The following is a 17594-nucleotide window of genomic DNA, read 5'->3' on the forward strand; positions in this document are numbered from 1 at the left end:
GAAGAAGCTGGCTTAAAAATGTGAAGCATTAATGTAAAATGATGGTTTTTTTAAAAGAAAAGAAAATGGCCCGGGTACCATTTACTTGGATCATGGCCCTTGGTACATGTTAGATAGCCAGGCAGTCTGGAAATTAGCTGAAATAGTGGCTGGCATTGTTATTTCCAAGGACATAGCCATGTTAGTCTGGAAAATCAGTATCAAAGAGATCTTGCAGCATCTTTGAGGCTAACCTTCAGGCCTCACCATTGCCTTCAGGCTCACTGGAAATAACATACAAAGGGCACCTCTGAGACTAACTGAAAGAAAGAAGTTGGTAACATGAGCTTTCATAGACTTGAACCTCCTCCTTTCTTTCAAAGATGCTACAAGATCCCTGTGCATGTTATTTTCAGTGGGCCTGAAGCGCCTGCAGGTTGCAAGAGTGGAGTTTCCCAGGACTTATAAAATGGAGAAGGGGTCAGTAGGAAACATGTGTGAGAGCAGAGGGTCACAGTGACCGCGGTGGAGCAATGAAACCATGGGCCATGAAGATGTTGGAGGAGTCTGGATTGATGTCAAGAGAAGGGGAATCTTTGATTAAGGGGAAGGCACTCCGCACCGCAGGAGACAAAACTGTCCCTTTCCTGGGATTCGAACTAGTTGAGGCATCCCTGGGATGGTGGAGTCCCTGCGCTGGGCATCCAGACTTTGCAGGAGGAAGGAAGGGCAGTATGCCAAGGAAACGGTGGTGGTTATTATTATTATTATTAACCCTTATTTATAAAGCGCTGTAAATTTACACAGCGCTGTACATACAATCTTTTTAATTAGACGGTTCCCTGCCCTCAAGCTTACAATCTAAAAAGACACGACACAAAGGGAGAAGGGAAAGGTGGAGGGGAAGGGGCCTTTCTAGTAGGATAATACATATAAAATACATAGCAATACAGGAAATGGTTCGATAAAACAGGCATCAAAAGAACATCAAATAGCAAGTGACAGTTATGCAATGCCTGGGAAGGCTTCTCTGAACAGGATGGTCTTCAACTCTGTTTTGAAGCTGGTTAAAGAAGTGATCAGGGCCCTTGTGTCTCGCGGGGGAAGAAGGTTCCAGGAGTGAGGGGCAGCGAGTGAAAAGGGGCGAATCCGAGATGGGGCAGAGGAAATCCTGGGTTGGGACAGCAGGCCTTGACTACCAGAACGGAGGGCCTTGGTGGGAAGGTGAGGAGAAAGAAGGTCTGATAAGTAAGGAGGGGCAGCCCATGGAGGGCTTTAAATGTTGACAGCAGGAGCTTATACTGAATGCAGAAAGGGAGGGGGAGCTAGTGAAGGGATGCCAAGACAGGAGAGATGTGGTCAGAGCGGTGGGTGGATGTGATAATGCGTGCAGCTGAATGCTGGACAGAGATTAAAGGATGGAGGTGAGAGAGAGGAAGCCCAGCCAGGAGGACGTTACAGTAATCTAGTCGTGAGATCACTAGGGCATGGACCAGGATCTTGGCAGAAGAGGCGGAGAGATATGGTCGGATTTTGGCAATCTACAAGCCTTGGCTGTGGTCTGGATCTGAGGGATACACGACAGAAGAGTCAAAGATAAAACCAAGACTGTGGGCTTGCTGGACTGGTTGAATGGAAATGTTGTCCACAGAGACAGAAAAGGAGTGTTGAAGGGTGGGCTTAGGAGGAAAGACAAGAAGCTCCATCTTGGACATGTTGAGCTTCAAACGCCGAAAGCGCATCCACTGTGAGACAGCTGTGAGGCAGGACGAGACTTGCTGTTGAAGCCTTGGAGAAAGGTCAGGGGTGGAAAGATACAACTGGGTGTCATCAGCATATAGATGGTAGGAGAAATGAGTTTTCCTAAGGACAGTGTGTAGAGAGAAAATAGAAGGGGACCCAGAACAGAGCTCTGGGGAACTCCAACAGATAAGGGAACAGGAGAAGAAGTCTGACCCCTGCAAGACAAGTAAGATCTAAACCAGTCGAGAACAGAGTCTGAGAACCTAAGGTCAGAGAGTATGTCAATTAGGAGACAGTGATCAACAGTGTCAAAGGCTGCAGACAAATCAAGAAGGATGAGAACAGAGTAAAGGCCATTAGCCTTGGCCTGTAAAAGGTCATTGGAGATCTTAGTGAGGGCTGTCTCTGTGGAATGCCTTGGGTGGAAGCCAGACTGAAAGGGATCGAGAATGGAGTTGGCTTCAAGAAACTCAAGACAGCGAGAATAAACAACCCGTTCCAAAACCTTAGAAAGAAAGGGAAATCAGATGATAGCTAGACAAAGAGGAGGGGTCAAGAGAAGGTTTTTTCAGAATAGGGGAAATGAGAGCATATTTGAAGTCCGAAGGGAAGGAGCCTGTAGAGAGAGAGAGATTGGAGATATGGAGAAGTGAGGGCAAAAAAGAAGGAGCTATAGAGATTAGAAGACGAGTAGGAATTGGGTCAAGAGAACAAGTTGCAGGTTTGCAAGAGTTCAGAAGTGTAGAGAGTTCATCCAAAGAAGCAGGAGGAAACACAGAAAATTTGTTAGGCGAGGGCAATAGAAGATTATGAGCAGAAGAAGAATCGGGAGGGAGTATCTCAGAGCGAATAGTGGTGATCTTGAGGCCTGTCCCTCCTGGTGTGCCTGTCCAGGCCTAGCCCAGGAGTCAGGGAAGTTGCCCTTGGAGGGAGCCAGGCTTTGGTGGTCCATTGAGCCCAGTGTTGTCAGTGCTGTCTGGCCACAGCAGTGGTCCTCTGGAGATTCCTTCCCAGCCCAAAATGGAGGTCTCCGGTGATTGTCCCTTCTGATGGTTTTCCATATGGGTATTAACCAGGCCTGACCCGTCTTGGTTTGTGAAATCAGGCGAGATCAGAGGTGTTCAGGATGGGGTGCGGGTTATGTCTAGCATCCTGGCCCTGGCTTACAGTAGTGTGGAGCAGCTGTTCTCAGTCGTTTTCTGCAAAGTCTTTGGGGAGAAATGGCTTCCTGCTCCTGTTCTGCAGGATGTTTGCCAGCTAGTCTGGGAGCCAAGGGACCTAACTGGGGGAACTTGGCGCCTTGAGCTGGGGGTGGATTTCTTTATGGCAGCTGGCGCTGCTACCGCTGCAGAGCTCCTCAAAGGAAGGTGGTGCTGACTCCCTTTACAGTGATCCAGTGGTTTCTTCCCAGGTGGGATGCCTGCCTTTGGCTGTTCTGCCTGGTTTAGGACCAGTTCCCTTTGCACCTGTAACTCACTTCCTCACTTGGGAGAGGCCCCTCTCTAGACATGCGCCTGCCTGTGGGCCCTACATTTTCCATGGCCAAGTGTGAAACCACATGGGTTGTTATTATGGGGAGCCTGCTGGTCAGTCTCTGGGAGCGCTGGCTGCTGTAATGGCAGTAGCCAAGAGGCTGTCTCCTGGGAGCAAGCAAGGAGGAAGCATTGCTCTGGGAAGGGGGGCATAGGAAGGTTCTCCTCTTTATTTCCCCCGCCTTGCATCCAGCGCCTCAGTCCTGTTCCTGGCATGGCTCTCCTCTGAGACCCACTCTCCCCGAAAACTGGGCAAAAGTCTTCCATCTTGTCGTCTTGCGGTGGCATTACCAGCCAAAGCCCCCCTCCCCTTCCACTTTGTTTTGCTGTGTTCCTGGTGTGTATTCAAACCCTAATTACAGATCAATTAGTCTGTTTTTGAGCCCCCTTAGAGCTGGTTATCAGGAGATTAATGAAAAGAGAATGAGTGGGCTGTAGGTTTTGTTTCATGTGGGGACAAAGAGCCTCAGGGGCCTGAATGGGTCTCTTCAGACCTTTGAATAGCAGATTTCTTAGCCCCCGTTGTCAGCCACTGGGGTTTATGGGATATTGGAGAGAGGGGATTATGGGAATATTCATGACCAGATCAGGGCCCAGGATGAATTGCGGCATGGAACAGCTCATCTTTTGAGTAAACACTGAGTAAATGGGGAGGAGAAAGGCCATTCACTGCAGAAGCCTCCCCCATCGCCTTTCATTGTGGCAAAGCTGGAAACGAGGGCTTTGTGCCTCTGGCTGCTGCTCCCTCCAATGGCTCTGAGGCCGCTGTTCAACAAGTGCTGCCCAGCATTCGGCGTCCGCGTCTTTTGCGCTGCACAGAAAGCTATCCAAGGGGACCTTGCTTTCTTGCGCAGGAGCCATCCAGAGCGATGGCCAGAGCACTGGTGGGAAATGCGGACAAGTGGAAAGATGCTGGGGTGGGCTTGGGGCAGGGATGTTCTCAAGGAGCTATAGGTAGCTGTGCCAGAGAGACCGCCGGCCAGGAAGGCACTTGGACCAAGAGAGAGAGCGAAGGGCCTCCTTTGGAGGTCCTGGAGTCTCTGTGAATGAATCCATACCAATTCACACGGTGCCTTACGTATTGAGGGAATACTTATCAAATGTGCAAATGACACCAAATTAGGAGGAATAGCTAATACTCCAGAGGACAGGATCAAAATTCAAAATGACCTGAATAGACTAGAAAGCTGGGCCAAAGCTAACAAAATGAAATTCAACACGGAGAAACGTAAGGTACTGCACTTAGTGCATTTAGCACAAGCATCTGTATGATGACACAGACATAAATAACTAAGTCAGCTAAGTCGAAATCCTAGCGGTGGACAGCAAACGTGGTCTGTGAGCGAGACGCAGTGGGGCACGTGCCGCCTTCTGCGGCGGTCAGCGAGAAAGCCCCTGTTAGAAGAGGTTTTAGTAGAAGTATAAAAGAATAATAGAATCAAAGAGCTGGAAGAGACTGGAATAAAAACCCTCCAAATGAGAGACCCAGTGTTCTCCCTCCTTTTATGCGATGGCTAAAGCTTTGCGCACTGGACATGCAGGGTTTCCCCATCGTAGTAGGTGTCGGGGAGTTCAAGTTTCCTGAGGCTTCAGCCCTTGGCAAGGAAACAAAAATATCAAAGCTATCAAAGCCAAGGCTGTGAGGGTCTTGCTTGTAAATCAGCAGAGCAGCAGAAATGGTCTTTTGCCTTAAGATGCTTCTATAAGAACTGAGGCTGACACAAATAGCTTGTAGTTTAAAAAACAAAACTTTACTAATGGCTTAAATCTACATATCCATGGAAGCTACATCCTAACCTATCTAGCGAATAGTTCAGGCAAAAAAAGGAGTCTGTATCTCACCATCTTTCGGAGAGCAATGCATGGGCATGGAGAGACTGAAGGGAAAGCAGGAGAGATCTATTGTGTGAGAGGACTTCCTAAGGAAGTTAGCTAGATCCCATGATCTGTTTACCAACTTACAAAGGTATTTATTGCCCCTGGAATTTAGCAGGATCAAATGGCATGCAGATAGAGATAGAAGACAGTAGAGATGCATGCAGGGAAATCCCATCTATCTGAGGAGGGGAATGCAATGATTTTCCAACAAAGGGGACTGACTTCATTGGAGTCAGTCCCCTTTCTCTCCCCGATGGGCCCAATCCCCAGCCTTTCTCTCTCTCTCATTCTGGCTCTGAGTTTCACCTGTCTGCCTTTCCTCCCTTCCTTCTCCAGGAGGGATATCTCTTTGGAGCTCAGCCATTTTCACAGCAATGTCTTAATCTTTCCAGAAAAAGTTCGGGAGATCCAAGAGAAACTTGAAGCCTTCATTGAAGCTCTCCATCAAGAAGAGAAGTAGATGGTTCACAAAGGTAGGCTGCTTTTTGACAGTAACAGCAAGTTGCCAAAGTGTTACTCTGCCAAGACCCCATATTTGCTGCACACCCTTCTCTCCCAGGGCAGACATCCTGAGAGAGCCGGGAGGAGGCCCTGAGTGTCCCATCTCACTCCATCTTGCCAGACATTTGTCCTCCATGGGCTGGACAGAGAGAGGCTACCTGGTTGGGAGACTTGAACCTGGGACTCCTCACCTGGACAGAATTGCGCCCCGCATGCCAATAGACAGATCCTCTCCCTCTTGCTGCTTTAGCCTTTGGGCCTTTCGGGTCCCGTTTCCAAAATCTTAGCCACTTGCAGGGGAATGCTGCCATCGTCTCTTGGGATGGGAAAGTGTTTGGGATCGTGGGATGGCAAAAAGGTGAGGGGGCTGCTTTGGTGTTTTCTCTGGGCAGCCAAGGGTCTGGTCCCCCTTGTCCTCTTTTTGCAGGAGGACTCCACCTCATGAGTGTTGAGTCCATGCCTCAGACCAATGGACCTCCCAGTTGTAAGGCTTGCAGCAACGGAGCTGGGCTCTCTTTGCAAATTCAGTTTGTTTTTGTCTTACGTTTCAGCAGAACCCTTGTAGTGAGGACTAAGCCCCAGTCCGGATCGCGCACGGCCCCAAACTGCGCAAGTGGAATCATCCCCATCCTCTTCCTCCCTCCACTGTCACCTTACTGAAGGGTCTTTGTCACAAACCCAGTGCCACCATTCTTCACAGTACTGGGATGTCTGGAATCTGTATCTCATTGGTTGAGCGACAAGAGAGAAGCAGTCATGGCGCCAAACCTCTGGGCGTCCTTCCTGTGAAGGGATGATGCGCTGGAGAGGCGTTCAGATTCGCCATCATTCATGTTCCTTTCTTTTCTCCCCTGGAAACAGACAAAGGAGGGTCAGGCTCTTCCAGGCTCCTCTCAAGCATTTTTAGGTGGACCTGTTGTGTAATAAAATGTTTAAAAAGACCCTCGGGAGCATAAAATAAAAGTTCAACCTTTGTACATAGACTGATGACATCTAAGTACTGCTTGTTTGAATGTGCAAAGCAGTGTCCATGTGTCCTTCCAAGTGGCAGAAACAAGTGGTTTCCTGTTGAGAAACAACGTTTTGGAGAGTAAACGATGGACTTGGTTGAAGCATTTCAGAGAAATTCAGCCATGGCAGTCGGTGAATGGCTCCAGTGGGCTTCCAGATTTGTGGCCCTCTTGCTCTGAAGCTGGTGGCTCCTGCTGTTTGTTTGACTGCGTTTTTTGTCAGGCAGGGAGAAGGGGTTCCAGTCACCAGACGCGCCTCATTTGTTAAGATTGCTAAGTAGTCCCTTGCTGATTCCATGCCTGACAAAAGGGTTGGCTTCACAGATAAGCAATGTTAGGTCTCCATCTTTGGATGCTCTTGCTTCAGCATCTCCAAGAGAGAAGGGTTGAAGACATTTGTTCCTCTTCTTTTTCTAGGGAAAGCTCACTTTGTTAAGACTTCTCCCCTTTGTTCAATGGCCTTGCAAGAGGGAGGCTGGCACACCTCCAAGGCCCTTGTCTGAGTCCCTTTGTGTGTTGTGTTGGCATGGAGGAGGTGCCCTCGCCCGACGAGGGTCCTGGACCCAGAGAGGAGGCCCATGGCCTGCCCTCCAGGGAATTCTTGGGGACACTAGTTGCTTGACCTGGGAGAGGTGCTCTCTCTCTCTCTCTCGCCACTAACGCTTCCCTCTTGACCTTTCAGGTGTAGTAAGGAGTGGTCATTCTCTGTGTTTCCAAAATGTATAAGACCCCCATAGTAACCACTCTGGTCCTCAAAGCCCCTTTCTCCCCTTCCTCAGTTGCTGGGTTGAGACGTCTCTCTGTGTTGCTCTTTGGCTCCAAAATGCTTGCGTCTCTTGGTCTCCGGTTGCCCTTCACATGGAGGAGGATGCCCACATGCCGCGGCTGCAGCCCTTATGGTAGCCTTGGCTGTGCCTTCTGCCCTCCGAAATGCAGGGCCAGGTTGACGGAGGAGCCCTGTGCTGCTCTTCCAGGAGGAAAACAGTAAAAATGGAGGGGCCAAGACTGGTTGGCTGCCCTCTCCTCTCGCCACTCATCAGCTGGCATTACATGGAAGACCATCTCCTTGCCCCCTGGCCCTCTTGGAGGCTTCCACTGAGCTGGGGGTGGCCTAAAACGCCATCGGAGAAGTTCCTGGCCAGAGCCCCCTGCCCCGAATGAGGAGACCCCTGTTGAGGGCAGAGGGGTGTCCTTGGCCACCTTCGCTGGACAAATGGGGCTGTCTTTGGCCAGAGATGCCACATGCCCACTGACCCTGATGCTCTTCCCCTTTCTGCCGCCTGGTGCACTTTTGGGGTCTCAGTCTCTGCTGCCGACCTGAGATTTTGCATGATGTATCCCCTGGAAGTTTATTTATTGAATGCAGATGTCATTGAAGAGAAGCTCAATAAATGCAGGTTTTGAACACTTAAGCAGCTCAAGCCTTGCAAGTGTGTCTTTGTGTCTGTGCGCATGTGTCACAGGTCTGCTCTCTGCCATTCCTTTTAGATGAGAAATTTCTTGCACAAAGAACAGTCAGGGTTCAGTGGGCCTCTCTTAGCAAGGCAGGTAAACCTTGGGTTTTATTCCGTCCTTGCACGCAAAAGCAAATATTTACAGACGTTTTTCTACCTGCGAGGTTGAGGTGAGGGAGCCAGCATGGCATACTGGTTTGAGCGTTGGACCCAGACCAAATGCCCATTTAACCCTGGGAATCAATTGGGGGTCTTGGGGAAGTCACACTCTCTCAGCCTCAGGAGGAGGGCAGCTGTGGCAAACCTGCTCCGGAGACACTTTGCCAGGAAAACCTTTAAATGCAAAGGCGTGCAGCAACAGAAACAAGTTGGAGGCTATGAGAGAGCACTTCCCAGTATCATTTTACTTTTCATATTGTCCATGATTAACCAGGTATCCCTGTGCTATCCCCCCGCTCCCGGTTCTGTCCTCTGCTCCATTTTCCTCAGGGAGACGCTCAGGCTCTATGGCCAAGCGTTAAACAGGCTTCTTCCCCTTGGAGGATGGGGACCGGTGTGGGTCAAGAGGGGCTGGTCAGCAAGCAGGACTGAGCACATGCCTGGAGTTTCCTTGCCATTGGCTTCCCCTGAGAACATGTGACAGCGATTGAACCTTGGTCTCTAGATTCATAGCCCAACACACAAAGCACTACTACTTCACTACGCTGGCACTCCACGGCCTCCTGTTTTCCAAAACTCCACAGTTGCTACCATTGTGTGTGAAAGAAGACGGCATGAGCAGCGGATGGAGTCCATCAAGGAAGCCACCATGACTACTGCCCTGACTTTGCAAGACCTGAGCAGGGAATGGCCAGGGGATCTTGCATCCCAGAGGTCCCTCATTGAGAGAGGTGCCATGGGTCGAAGCTGACTTGACGTAGAGGACAGCAGCTGCCCCTTGAGTTCTCTTTTGGGGGGGGTCTGGGTTCTGGTCTTGACCCCAAAGGCTTTCGCTGGCTGTCCAAACAAATGCCCTGCAAAGGGTTGAATCATAGAATCCTAGAGTTGGAAGAGACCGCAAGGGCCATTCAGTCCAACCCCATTCTGCCATGCAGGAAATCTATATCAAAGCATTGTGTTGGCTCTTCTCGGCTGCGTGGATTCCTTTGAGTGGCGAAGGGAGCGGGGTGCCATCGGACTCAGAGGGGCAAACGCTGGCCGTGTCCAATATACAGTAGCAAAGTGGACGCTCTCTCGCTTGACCCTTTCCCCCTGTTTGTCTTCAGGGGTCACTTGGCCCCACTTCTTTGGCCTGGCTCTTCTTCTCCCCCTTTTTTCTGTTTTCTTTTTAAAGGGAAGCGGAGGAGAGACGTGCGCTGCATTTGTTCCTTTCTTGAAATGCTAATCCTTCAGCTCCTTAATTAACCAAGACAGATCGCCTTTGGTAAAACACCAAGTGCCCGGGATTTTATGGCCATCGCTGAGTGTCAGGGAAATGGGTTTTCCTTTTAATTAGCTGGAACCTGGGCCTTGAGCAGCGGCTGGCTGGCTGCACTTTCCTTGAAACTGTATTAAAACAAAATTACCCTAATTATCTGATGATTGGTTGGAACAAAGGAATTGCAGTGCATTACCCAGAAGTTTGCCCATCAATCCTTCCCACGGAGCCCCAGTTCGGTTGATGGGAGGAAGAGTCGGAGGAGCAAATTGGAGAGATATTTGGGGGGGTCCTCCCTCATGTCATCGAAATTTCATCAAAACGGGGGTAGAGCTCCTTGGATGAATGCCCTGCTGCGAACGAGGACTACAGCTCCCAGCACCCCTCTCCATTGGCATTCTTGGCCGAGGGGACAAGGGGAGTTGCTGTCCAGCAACATGTAAAGGGCTACTTCCATTCTCCATTTGGGTTTCTGAGGCGCGTTACAGACAGGCCCATGAGGTGCTGTCATCACGCGCGAGGGGCGGCACATCCTGACACGCCTTGCCCCTTGTGCGTAAGTATGTCAAAATGGTGGCGGCCGTTCCACATGGCCACTGCCATTTTGATGTAGCGGACGTTCTGCGTCCGCATGTCGTGCGGCGGGAGTGACGCCGCGAGTGCATGACTAGCGCCTCGCGGCATCTCTTCCAGGGCCGAGGAAGGAGCGAGATTTTCATGCTCCTTCTTTGCTGTGTCCGGGAACTGCGCGGTTTGGATGCTGCGGTTCCCGGACGCAGCAACCAGCAGCAGCGCAAGACTGCCCCTTCTGGGCCGTCTGTAACGCACCTGTATATTCTGCAGTGAGAAAATGGCTGGCTACCTGCAGCTGATGCAAGGCTCTTTGCTCATAGAAGCCTATCTCCCTTGTCAGTGAAAACGGAGTGGCAGTGCCTTCATAATCCAACTTTTGTGGATTTGGGGGGGGGGGGGGAGAGATCATCCCTACCCACATAGTTTAGGATTTCTGTGTATGGCTTTGAAAGCTGGACAGTGAAGAGAGCAAACAGGAAGAAAACCAATGCCTTTGTGAAGCGGAGGGAGATTCTACAGACCCCACCAACTGCCAAAAAGGGAGGGAAACGGATGGCCCCCAGAGAAAACCAGGCCTGAGTTCCCCTGGAAGTTGACTCAGTGACCCAAGAGGCCACAGAAAAGAGGAGGAAAGTGTGGAAGGAGACGTGGCTGGACTCCGTTGAGGAAGCCTTGGCAGCTGTGCATTTGCCACCCTTGCAACCTCATCCGGAGGGTCATCCCCAGCCCAAGATGGCAGAGAACAAAAAGGAGAGGTTGGCAGCATGGGCTTTGGTAGACGTGAGCCTCCTTCCTCAGAGGCATGTTTTTGGGTGGAGGATCCAGAGACAGACAGACATAAGTCGTTTGTGTGTGAGAATGTCAATTCGGGTTCAAAATCTTGTGGGTCTGGAGAAGAGGCGGCAAGTTTAAAAGGTCTGTCTGATATATAGGTCTGCCTCTGGATTCTGTGCTCTGCCAAATGCATCTGAGGAAGGAGGCTCAAGTCCACAAAAGCTCCTGCTCCTCTTCTCTCTTTCAGTGAGTCTCAAAGGTGCTGCAAGACCTCTTTGCAGACCAATGTTTCCCAGACTTTGAACAATAATAATAATAATAAAATTTTATTTATATACCGCTTTTCCGGAGATCAAGGCGGTTAACAGCATATTAAAACACAACAATGTAACATCAAACAACCATAAAAACCATCATAAAATTAACTCATACATCTAGATTACTACAGTCTAAAAAATCTCAAGCTAGCGACAAATGCTGCTGAGAGGGGAGGGGGGAGTACTTCAGGGGTTAGGGGTAAGCCTGCTGGAACAGGTATGTCTTTAACCCCTTTTTGAATTTGTCCAGCGAGGTGGCCGAGCGGAGCTTGTCAGGAAGGGAGTTCCAGAGCTTGGGGGCCGAGGTAGAAAAGGCCCTCGGAGTGGTGGTAGTATATCTAGCTTCTGGAACCCTTAACAATTGCTTCCCGGCTGACCTGAGTGTGCGAGGCAGATTGTATGGAGAGAGGCGGTCCTCCAAGTACCCTGGGCCCAAGCCATTTAGGGCTTTATAGGTGATAACCAACACTTTGTATTGCGCCCGGAAGCGAATAGGCAGCCAATGAAGGTCTTTAAGGACCGGTGTTATGTGACTGGCCCTGGAAGTATCAGTGACCAACCTTGCCGCCATATTCTGCACCAATTGCAGCTTCCGGGTATGGTACAAGGGTTGCCCCATGTAGAGCGCATTGCAGAAATCCAAACGAGAGGTTACCAGAGCATGTACCACCGTTTCAAGGTCCCCCCAGCCCAGATAGGGATGCAGCTGGCGTATCAACCGAAGCTGATAACAGGTGCTCCTGACCGTCGCATCCACCTGCGATGTAAGGTGGAGCGACGAGTCAAGGAGCACCCCCAGACTGCGAACAGAGTCCTTCACAGGAAGCGTGATCCCGTTCAGGACAGGTGGAAACACCACCATCCCCGAGCCCAGAGAACCTATCACGAGCACTTCCGTTTTCTCTGGATTCAAACTGTTTTCCCTCATCCAGCCCATTAATGATTCCAGGCAGTCCACGAGAGGAGAGATGCCAACCTTGGTCATTGCATCAGTCAGAGACACAGAGAAACATATTTGGGTGTCATCAGCGTACTGATAACACCGCGCCCCATGCCTCCGGATGATCTCTCCCAGTGGTTTCATGTAAATGTTAAAGAGCATGGGGGACAGAATGGCTCCTTGAGGGACACCAGATGTAAGGGCCCTCTTATCGGAGCACACGTCCCCCAGCTGCACCATCTGGAACCTCCCAGAGAGGTAGGATCGGAACCACTGGAGCGCAGTGCCCCCGATTCCCACCTCTGCTAGGCGCTCCAGAAGGATACCATGGTATATGGTATCGAAAGCCGCTGAGATGTCCAGAATCACTAATAGGGACACACTACCCCTGTCCATGCCTAGACGAAGATCATCGACCAAGGAGACCATGGCGGTCTCAACCCCGTAACCCACCCGAAAGCCGGTTTGAAATGAGTCTAGATAATCCGTCTCATCCAAGATCGATTGAAGCTGGATTGCAACCGCCTTCTCGATCACCTTCCCTAAAAATGGCAATAGCGATACTGGCCAATAATTATTATGCATCAGGGGGTCGAGGGAGGGCTTTTTTAGCAATGGTTTTACAATGGCCAATTTTAAGCTAGCTGGAAATTGCCCATCCCTCAATGATGTATTAATTATACGGTGTAACATGGAAGTTACTACCGTTCCCCCCTGAGCCACTAGCCACGAGGGACAGGGATCGAGGAGTAGGTTGTCTTCCTAACGCTTCTAAGGATCTTGTCCACATCCTCGGTACTTACAGACTCAAAGTGATCCAGTATAACCGAGTCCACGGAAGCTCTGGATGCCTCTACTCCGGGTTCTGCACCAATGCTAGCGTCAAGACCTTCCCTTATCCGAGAGGTTTTATCCGCGAAGAAGTTGTTAAATTGGTCACAGCAGGCCTTAGATGGTTCAAGGATAGGGTTCAGAGCAGGAGGGAGCTGAGTTAGCTCCCTCACCACCCTGAACAGCTCTCCTGGACGCGACTCTGCGGACACGATACGTGCAGCAAAGAACAAGTTCTTTGTTGCATCTATTGCCTCTCCATAGTCCTCCAAAAGTCGGTCTAGGAGAGCCTTGTCGGATAAGCGCTGATTTCTCCGCCAGGCACGCTCTAGCTGTCGCAGCACCCGCTTCCTTGCCCGGAGATCTTCCGTATACCAGGGCTTCTTTTTGGAAGCAGGCCTGAGAGGGCGCTTGGGAGCGATACTGTGTATAGCCCTGGAGAGATCAGTGTCCCAGATGGTAGTCAGGGCATCAACAGAATCGCCGTCATTTCCAACCATAAACCCCTCTAGGGCTTCTTGGAACCTTTTGGGTTCCATCAGCCTTCGAGGGTGGACCATTCTAATAGGTCCGCCGCCTCCGGGAGGGATCTGGGTAGATGCCTTGATTTTTGCCTCCACCAGGAAATGATCCGTCCATGACAGGGTGGAAATATTAGTTATTTCCGCCCACGGAATCTCCATGTCCGTACAAAAGACCATATCCAGTGTATTGCCTGCAGAATGCGTAGGCCCCATGACCAGTTGTGACAGGCCCATGGCTGTCATGGTATCCATGAATTCCCGAGCCGCACCTGATGGAATATGGTTGGCCGCGAAGGGGATGTTGAGGTCCCCCAGGACCAAGAGCCTGGGGACTCCAACACCAGCTCCGAGACCAACTGTGTCAGCTCGGTAAGGGAGTCTGTTAGCGCACGGGGTGGCTGGTAGACCAACAGAATCCCTAAACTGTCTCTGGCCTTCAGGGTAAAGTAAATACACTCAATAAAGGAAGTTTGACGAACGTGGTTCCTGGATAGAGACAAGGTGTTCTTATGAACCAAGGCAACACCCCCCCCCCCCCCGCCCACCTAACCTGGTCTGATCCTTCACTAAGTACCCGGCAGGTAGGGCCTGAGCCCACACAGCTTCCCCTTCAGGCCCAAGCCAGGTCTCAGTAATGCAAGCCAGGTCACAGTTGTTATCCTCCAGCAAGTCATGAATGATGTGGGTCTTGTTCTTAATGGATCTCAGGAGCAGAGACAGGGTTTGTGGTACGGTTGGAATGACCCTCAGATCTCTTTGGATAGAAGAGGGATAGGAAGGGGAGATAGATATTAAGCATCGATTTTGCCTTCCCCTGTAATGCTGGTCCACTCTCCTACCGCCATACCTCCCCCTGCCCCACACTACTCCAATAGGAGCCCCGCTCGTACCGAGAGAACTACCCTCTGCCTCCCCAACCAAAACACTCCCCACATCCATACCCTCCCCCTCCCCCCGCAGTACAGCAATGATGGCAGAGAGGAGATACCCCAATCATCCTCTGCCGTATTGCTAGCATGGGTTAAACAAAAAAGGGGTGAGAGACAAAAACCCAAACCCGAAATGGAGATGCTTAATCTCAATAGGTCCCTAGACCTGCTTCCCAGATGTGGGAATGTAGTAGGGATTTTAGGCTTCGGGGGCTGTGTCATGCGTTGGGGCAGAGCGTGGTCAGTTCCAGCTTAAACAGTGACTTGGAAACGTCCATCCTTATGTACTCAATGGGGTTCTTTGCTTTGGATTCACCTGTCAGGGATGATGGGAGTTGTTGCTCTTCACCTCTGGCTCGAACTCACCACCTTGTTACGCACCAGCGCTGACCAGTTTTGGTCAGTGGTTAAAACTTTGCTCTAAAGCAGCAGAGTTACAGAGAACAGGCTGAAGACCCTGACAAACTCTCCAAGCCTTCTCACTCTTCTTCCACAGAAGTCTTCCCACTTCTTCAGGATCCAGCTGGCTCTTGTATCTTCACTCAAGACACCAGACAACTCAGTAGTCTTATATCAAAGATCTACTTTATTCTACTATATACAGCTCCACAACTATCCAACACAACTCCAGTACTCCTCACTTCTACTACCCACAAAATACATTAGGATTCATAGCCATTATTATAGTCCTTGGATCATACCACCCACTCTTGTCTGTTTCCACCCAGTGGGCGTGTACATCCACTCTCATTGGTTCTCTTGTTTCTACCCAGAATTAATGATTTCATCATCTCAGCCTTGACCACTTAACAATTCTCAGGTGTGTTCAATTATCCACTTTGCATTTCTGTCCTTGGCATTCAGGACTTGTTAATTACATTACCATTTACACCTGTGTGGCTCTTAATTTGCTTCTGCTGAGTCACCCTGACTCTCACATACATGTTTTATTTCATTCACTGTATATCCCATGTTGCTTTTTCCTTAACATCACCATCAGAGGCTGGTTCTTTGCGCTGAGGCTTGAGTCCCATGGCCGTGCCGCTCTCCTGCCTTCTCCCCATCTTTACTCGGCCCTATCCAAGGAGACACAAAGGGGTACAAGGCAGGCAGACGCTTGCCCCATTTTGTCAAGAGGCAGGCGACCCACAAGAGGCCCATTCCCTGGCTCTCCCCCTGAAGGCTCTTTGGGGAGGAAGACGAATTCAGGATGACAGCCTTCCTTTCTGAGGACAACATCCCTGGCACTTTGGTTGCTAATAGTTTACTGTCTGCAGCCCCCCCCCCCCCAAAAGCAAAAAGGTACCAGTTGCAACTCACTGGGGCTTGGGGGGCAGGATCCACCCCCTGCAGAAGGGCCAGGCCAACACAAGGGGGCCGGGGGCCGGGTGGCCAAGGGGAGTGCACCGGTTTTGGGAAGCACCTGTCCTCCAAGATGGAAGGAAAGAGCTGTGGCCCTGAAGATGGAGGGAGCTTTGGGGAAAGTGGTCTGAACGTGGTTATAGAATAATAATAATAATAATAATAATAATAATAATAATAATAATAATAATGTTTATTTATATACACACACACACACACACACACACACACACACACTGCAGCTGATATCACTCAGGGCTGTGTCTTAAAGGTACCTTACATCACAGTCGCTGTTGTGTGCCTTCAAGTTCTTTCCAGCTTGTGGCAACCCCTTCATGGGTTTTTCTTGGCAGGATCTGTCCAGAGGCGGTTGATCATGGCCGTTTTCCCCTGCAGAGGCTGAGAGAGTGTGACTTACAGCCCAAGGCCGCCAGCGGGTTTCATGGCTGAACTGGGAGCTGACCCCTGGCCTCCCAGTGTCCTGGCCCAATGCCCAAGCCACTCTGCCGCCACGCAGGCTCCCTAGGACCAGGGTTCGAATCCCTGCTCGGCCATGGGACCCCACTGGGTGACCCTCGCTCTCAGCCCCTTCTCAGCAAACCTTGCCAAGAGAGCCCTATGATGGGGCTGCCTTAGGGCTGCCATCCATCCGCAACGACTCGAGTACGAAATGCGCCTGAGCGCAAGGCAGGAGTCCTCTTGGGGGAGTCATTTCCTCTCCTTTGGGAGCCCCAAGGGCAGGACTGGCTTGCCTGGGTCTGGCCTGAGCGTCCAGAAAGAGGAAGGCGATGCTTGTTCACTGTTTATTTCCTTGGCTTTATTTATATGCCGCCTCTTTCCCAGCCCAGGACCCAATTGGCGCCCATAACACACGGAAGCGTTGCAACAAGTGCAAGACCCAATTTAAAAACACTACGAAATACTATCAAACTGATTTTAAAACGTATAAAAGTTAAAAACAGAGAAAACGTATGTTTGCATGAGCTGTTTCCCGGCAGAGCGCTGGGATGCGAGAGCCTCAGCCAAAATCATGCTCCTGTCAAACTTCTTGTCAGCTGGAGTAGCCACACCGATTGATTGATTGATTGATTGATTGATTGGGGTTTTTGAGTTTGTCTTTTTCTAACACTGAGAATAGCTCACAAAAGGATCTTCTTGTTGCTGCTGTTTAAATGTGGGTTTAAGTGTACAGCCCCCCCCCCCAAAAAAAACCCCCATTTTTCCATGTTTTGCCTCTCAGGGCTGGGTCCGCCTTCCTCCTTTTCCTGCCTCTGAACGAGGAGTTATTCACACTGTTAAAACAACCCACAATGAATCTGAGTTCAATCTCCATTGTTTGCAAGCATCTCAAATGCACCCAACTAAGTATTTTTGGGGGGAGGCTGCCAAAAAATCCACTTAATCTGGGATAATCGACATTGGGCTTTTCCTTGAGGTTTTTTTAAAGATCTGCATCGTCGGTGGTGTGAATAACTGATGTGAATCGATCCAGGATAAAACTCTGCATGCCTTAAACGTGTTCCCAGTGCATTCACATCATTGGCTCCATCTTCATTCGAATGCTTGCGCCTGTGAGCAACCGAACTCAGATAGTTGCACATCGATGTGGCTCTTTAGTGAGAACAAGAAACCCAGAAAGCGTGAGTGCGATGGCTGAGCTGGGAATCGAACCCTGGTCTCCAGGGATGCGTGGTTCATCTGCACTGTGGAAATAATGCCATTTAACATGACTTTAAGTGCTGTAGCTCCATCCTAGAGAATCCTGGGGTTTGTAGTTTTACAAGGTCTTTAGCCTTCTCTGCCTCTCCAAACTACAAACCCAGGATTCCA

At 50.3% G+C, this 17594-nt stretch overlaps 1 protein-coding gene across 5 annotated transcripts in view; it reads left to right on the top strand.

Moving 5' to 3' along the window:
- The window catches only part of LOC149317814 (dynamin-like GTPase OPA1, mitochondrial), a 55535-nt gene extending 47480 nt beyond the window's left edge, over positions 1–8055 (top strand). For 4 of the 5 annotated variants that reach the window (XM_089508500.1, XM_089508503.1, XM_089508502.1 and 1 more), the window contains 2 exons: positions 5525–5605; positions 6188–8055. In XM_089508500.1, the coding sequence (XP_089364626.1) occupies positions 5525–5592 (68 nt within the window). In that variant the 3' untranslated portion in view covers positions 5593–5605; positions 6188–8055. Of the gene's footprint in view, positions 1–5524; positions 5606–6184 lie in introns of all 5 variants that reach the window. The other variant, XM_089508501.1, reaches the window with a different exon arrangement.
- The last annotated feature ends 9539 nt before the right edge of the window (positions 8056–17594 follow it).

The sequence above is a fragment of the Sceloporus occidentalis genome, unplaced genomic scaffold (genome assembly GCF_023333645.1).
Source record: "Sceloporus occidentalis isolate IW3139 unplaced genomic scaffold, rSceOcc1.0.p SCAF_2, whole genome shotgun sequence".
Lineage (NCBI taxonomy): Eukaryota > Metazoa > Chordata > Lepidosauria > Squamata > Phrynosomatidae > Sceloporus > Sceloporus occidentalis.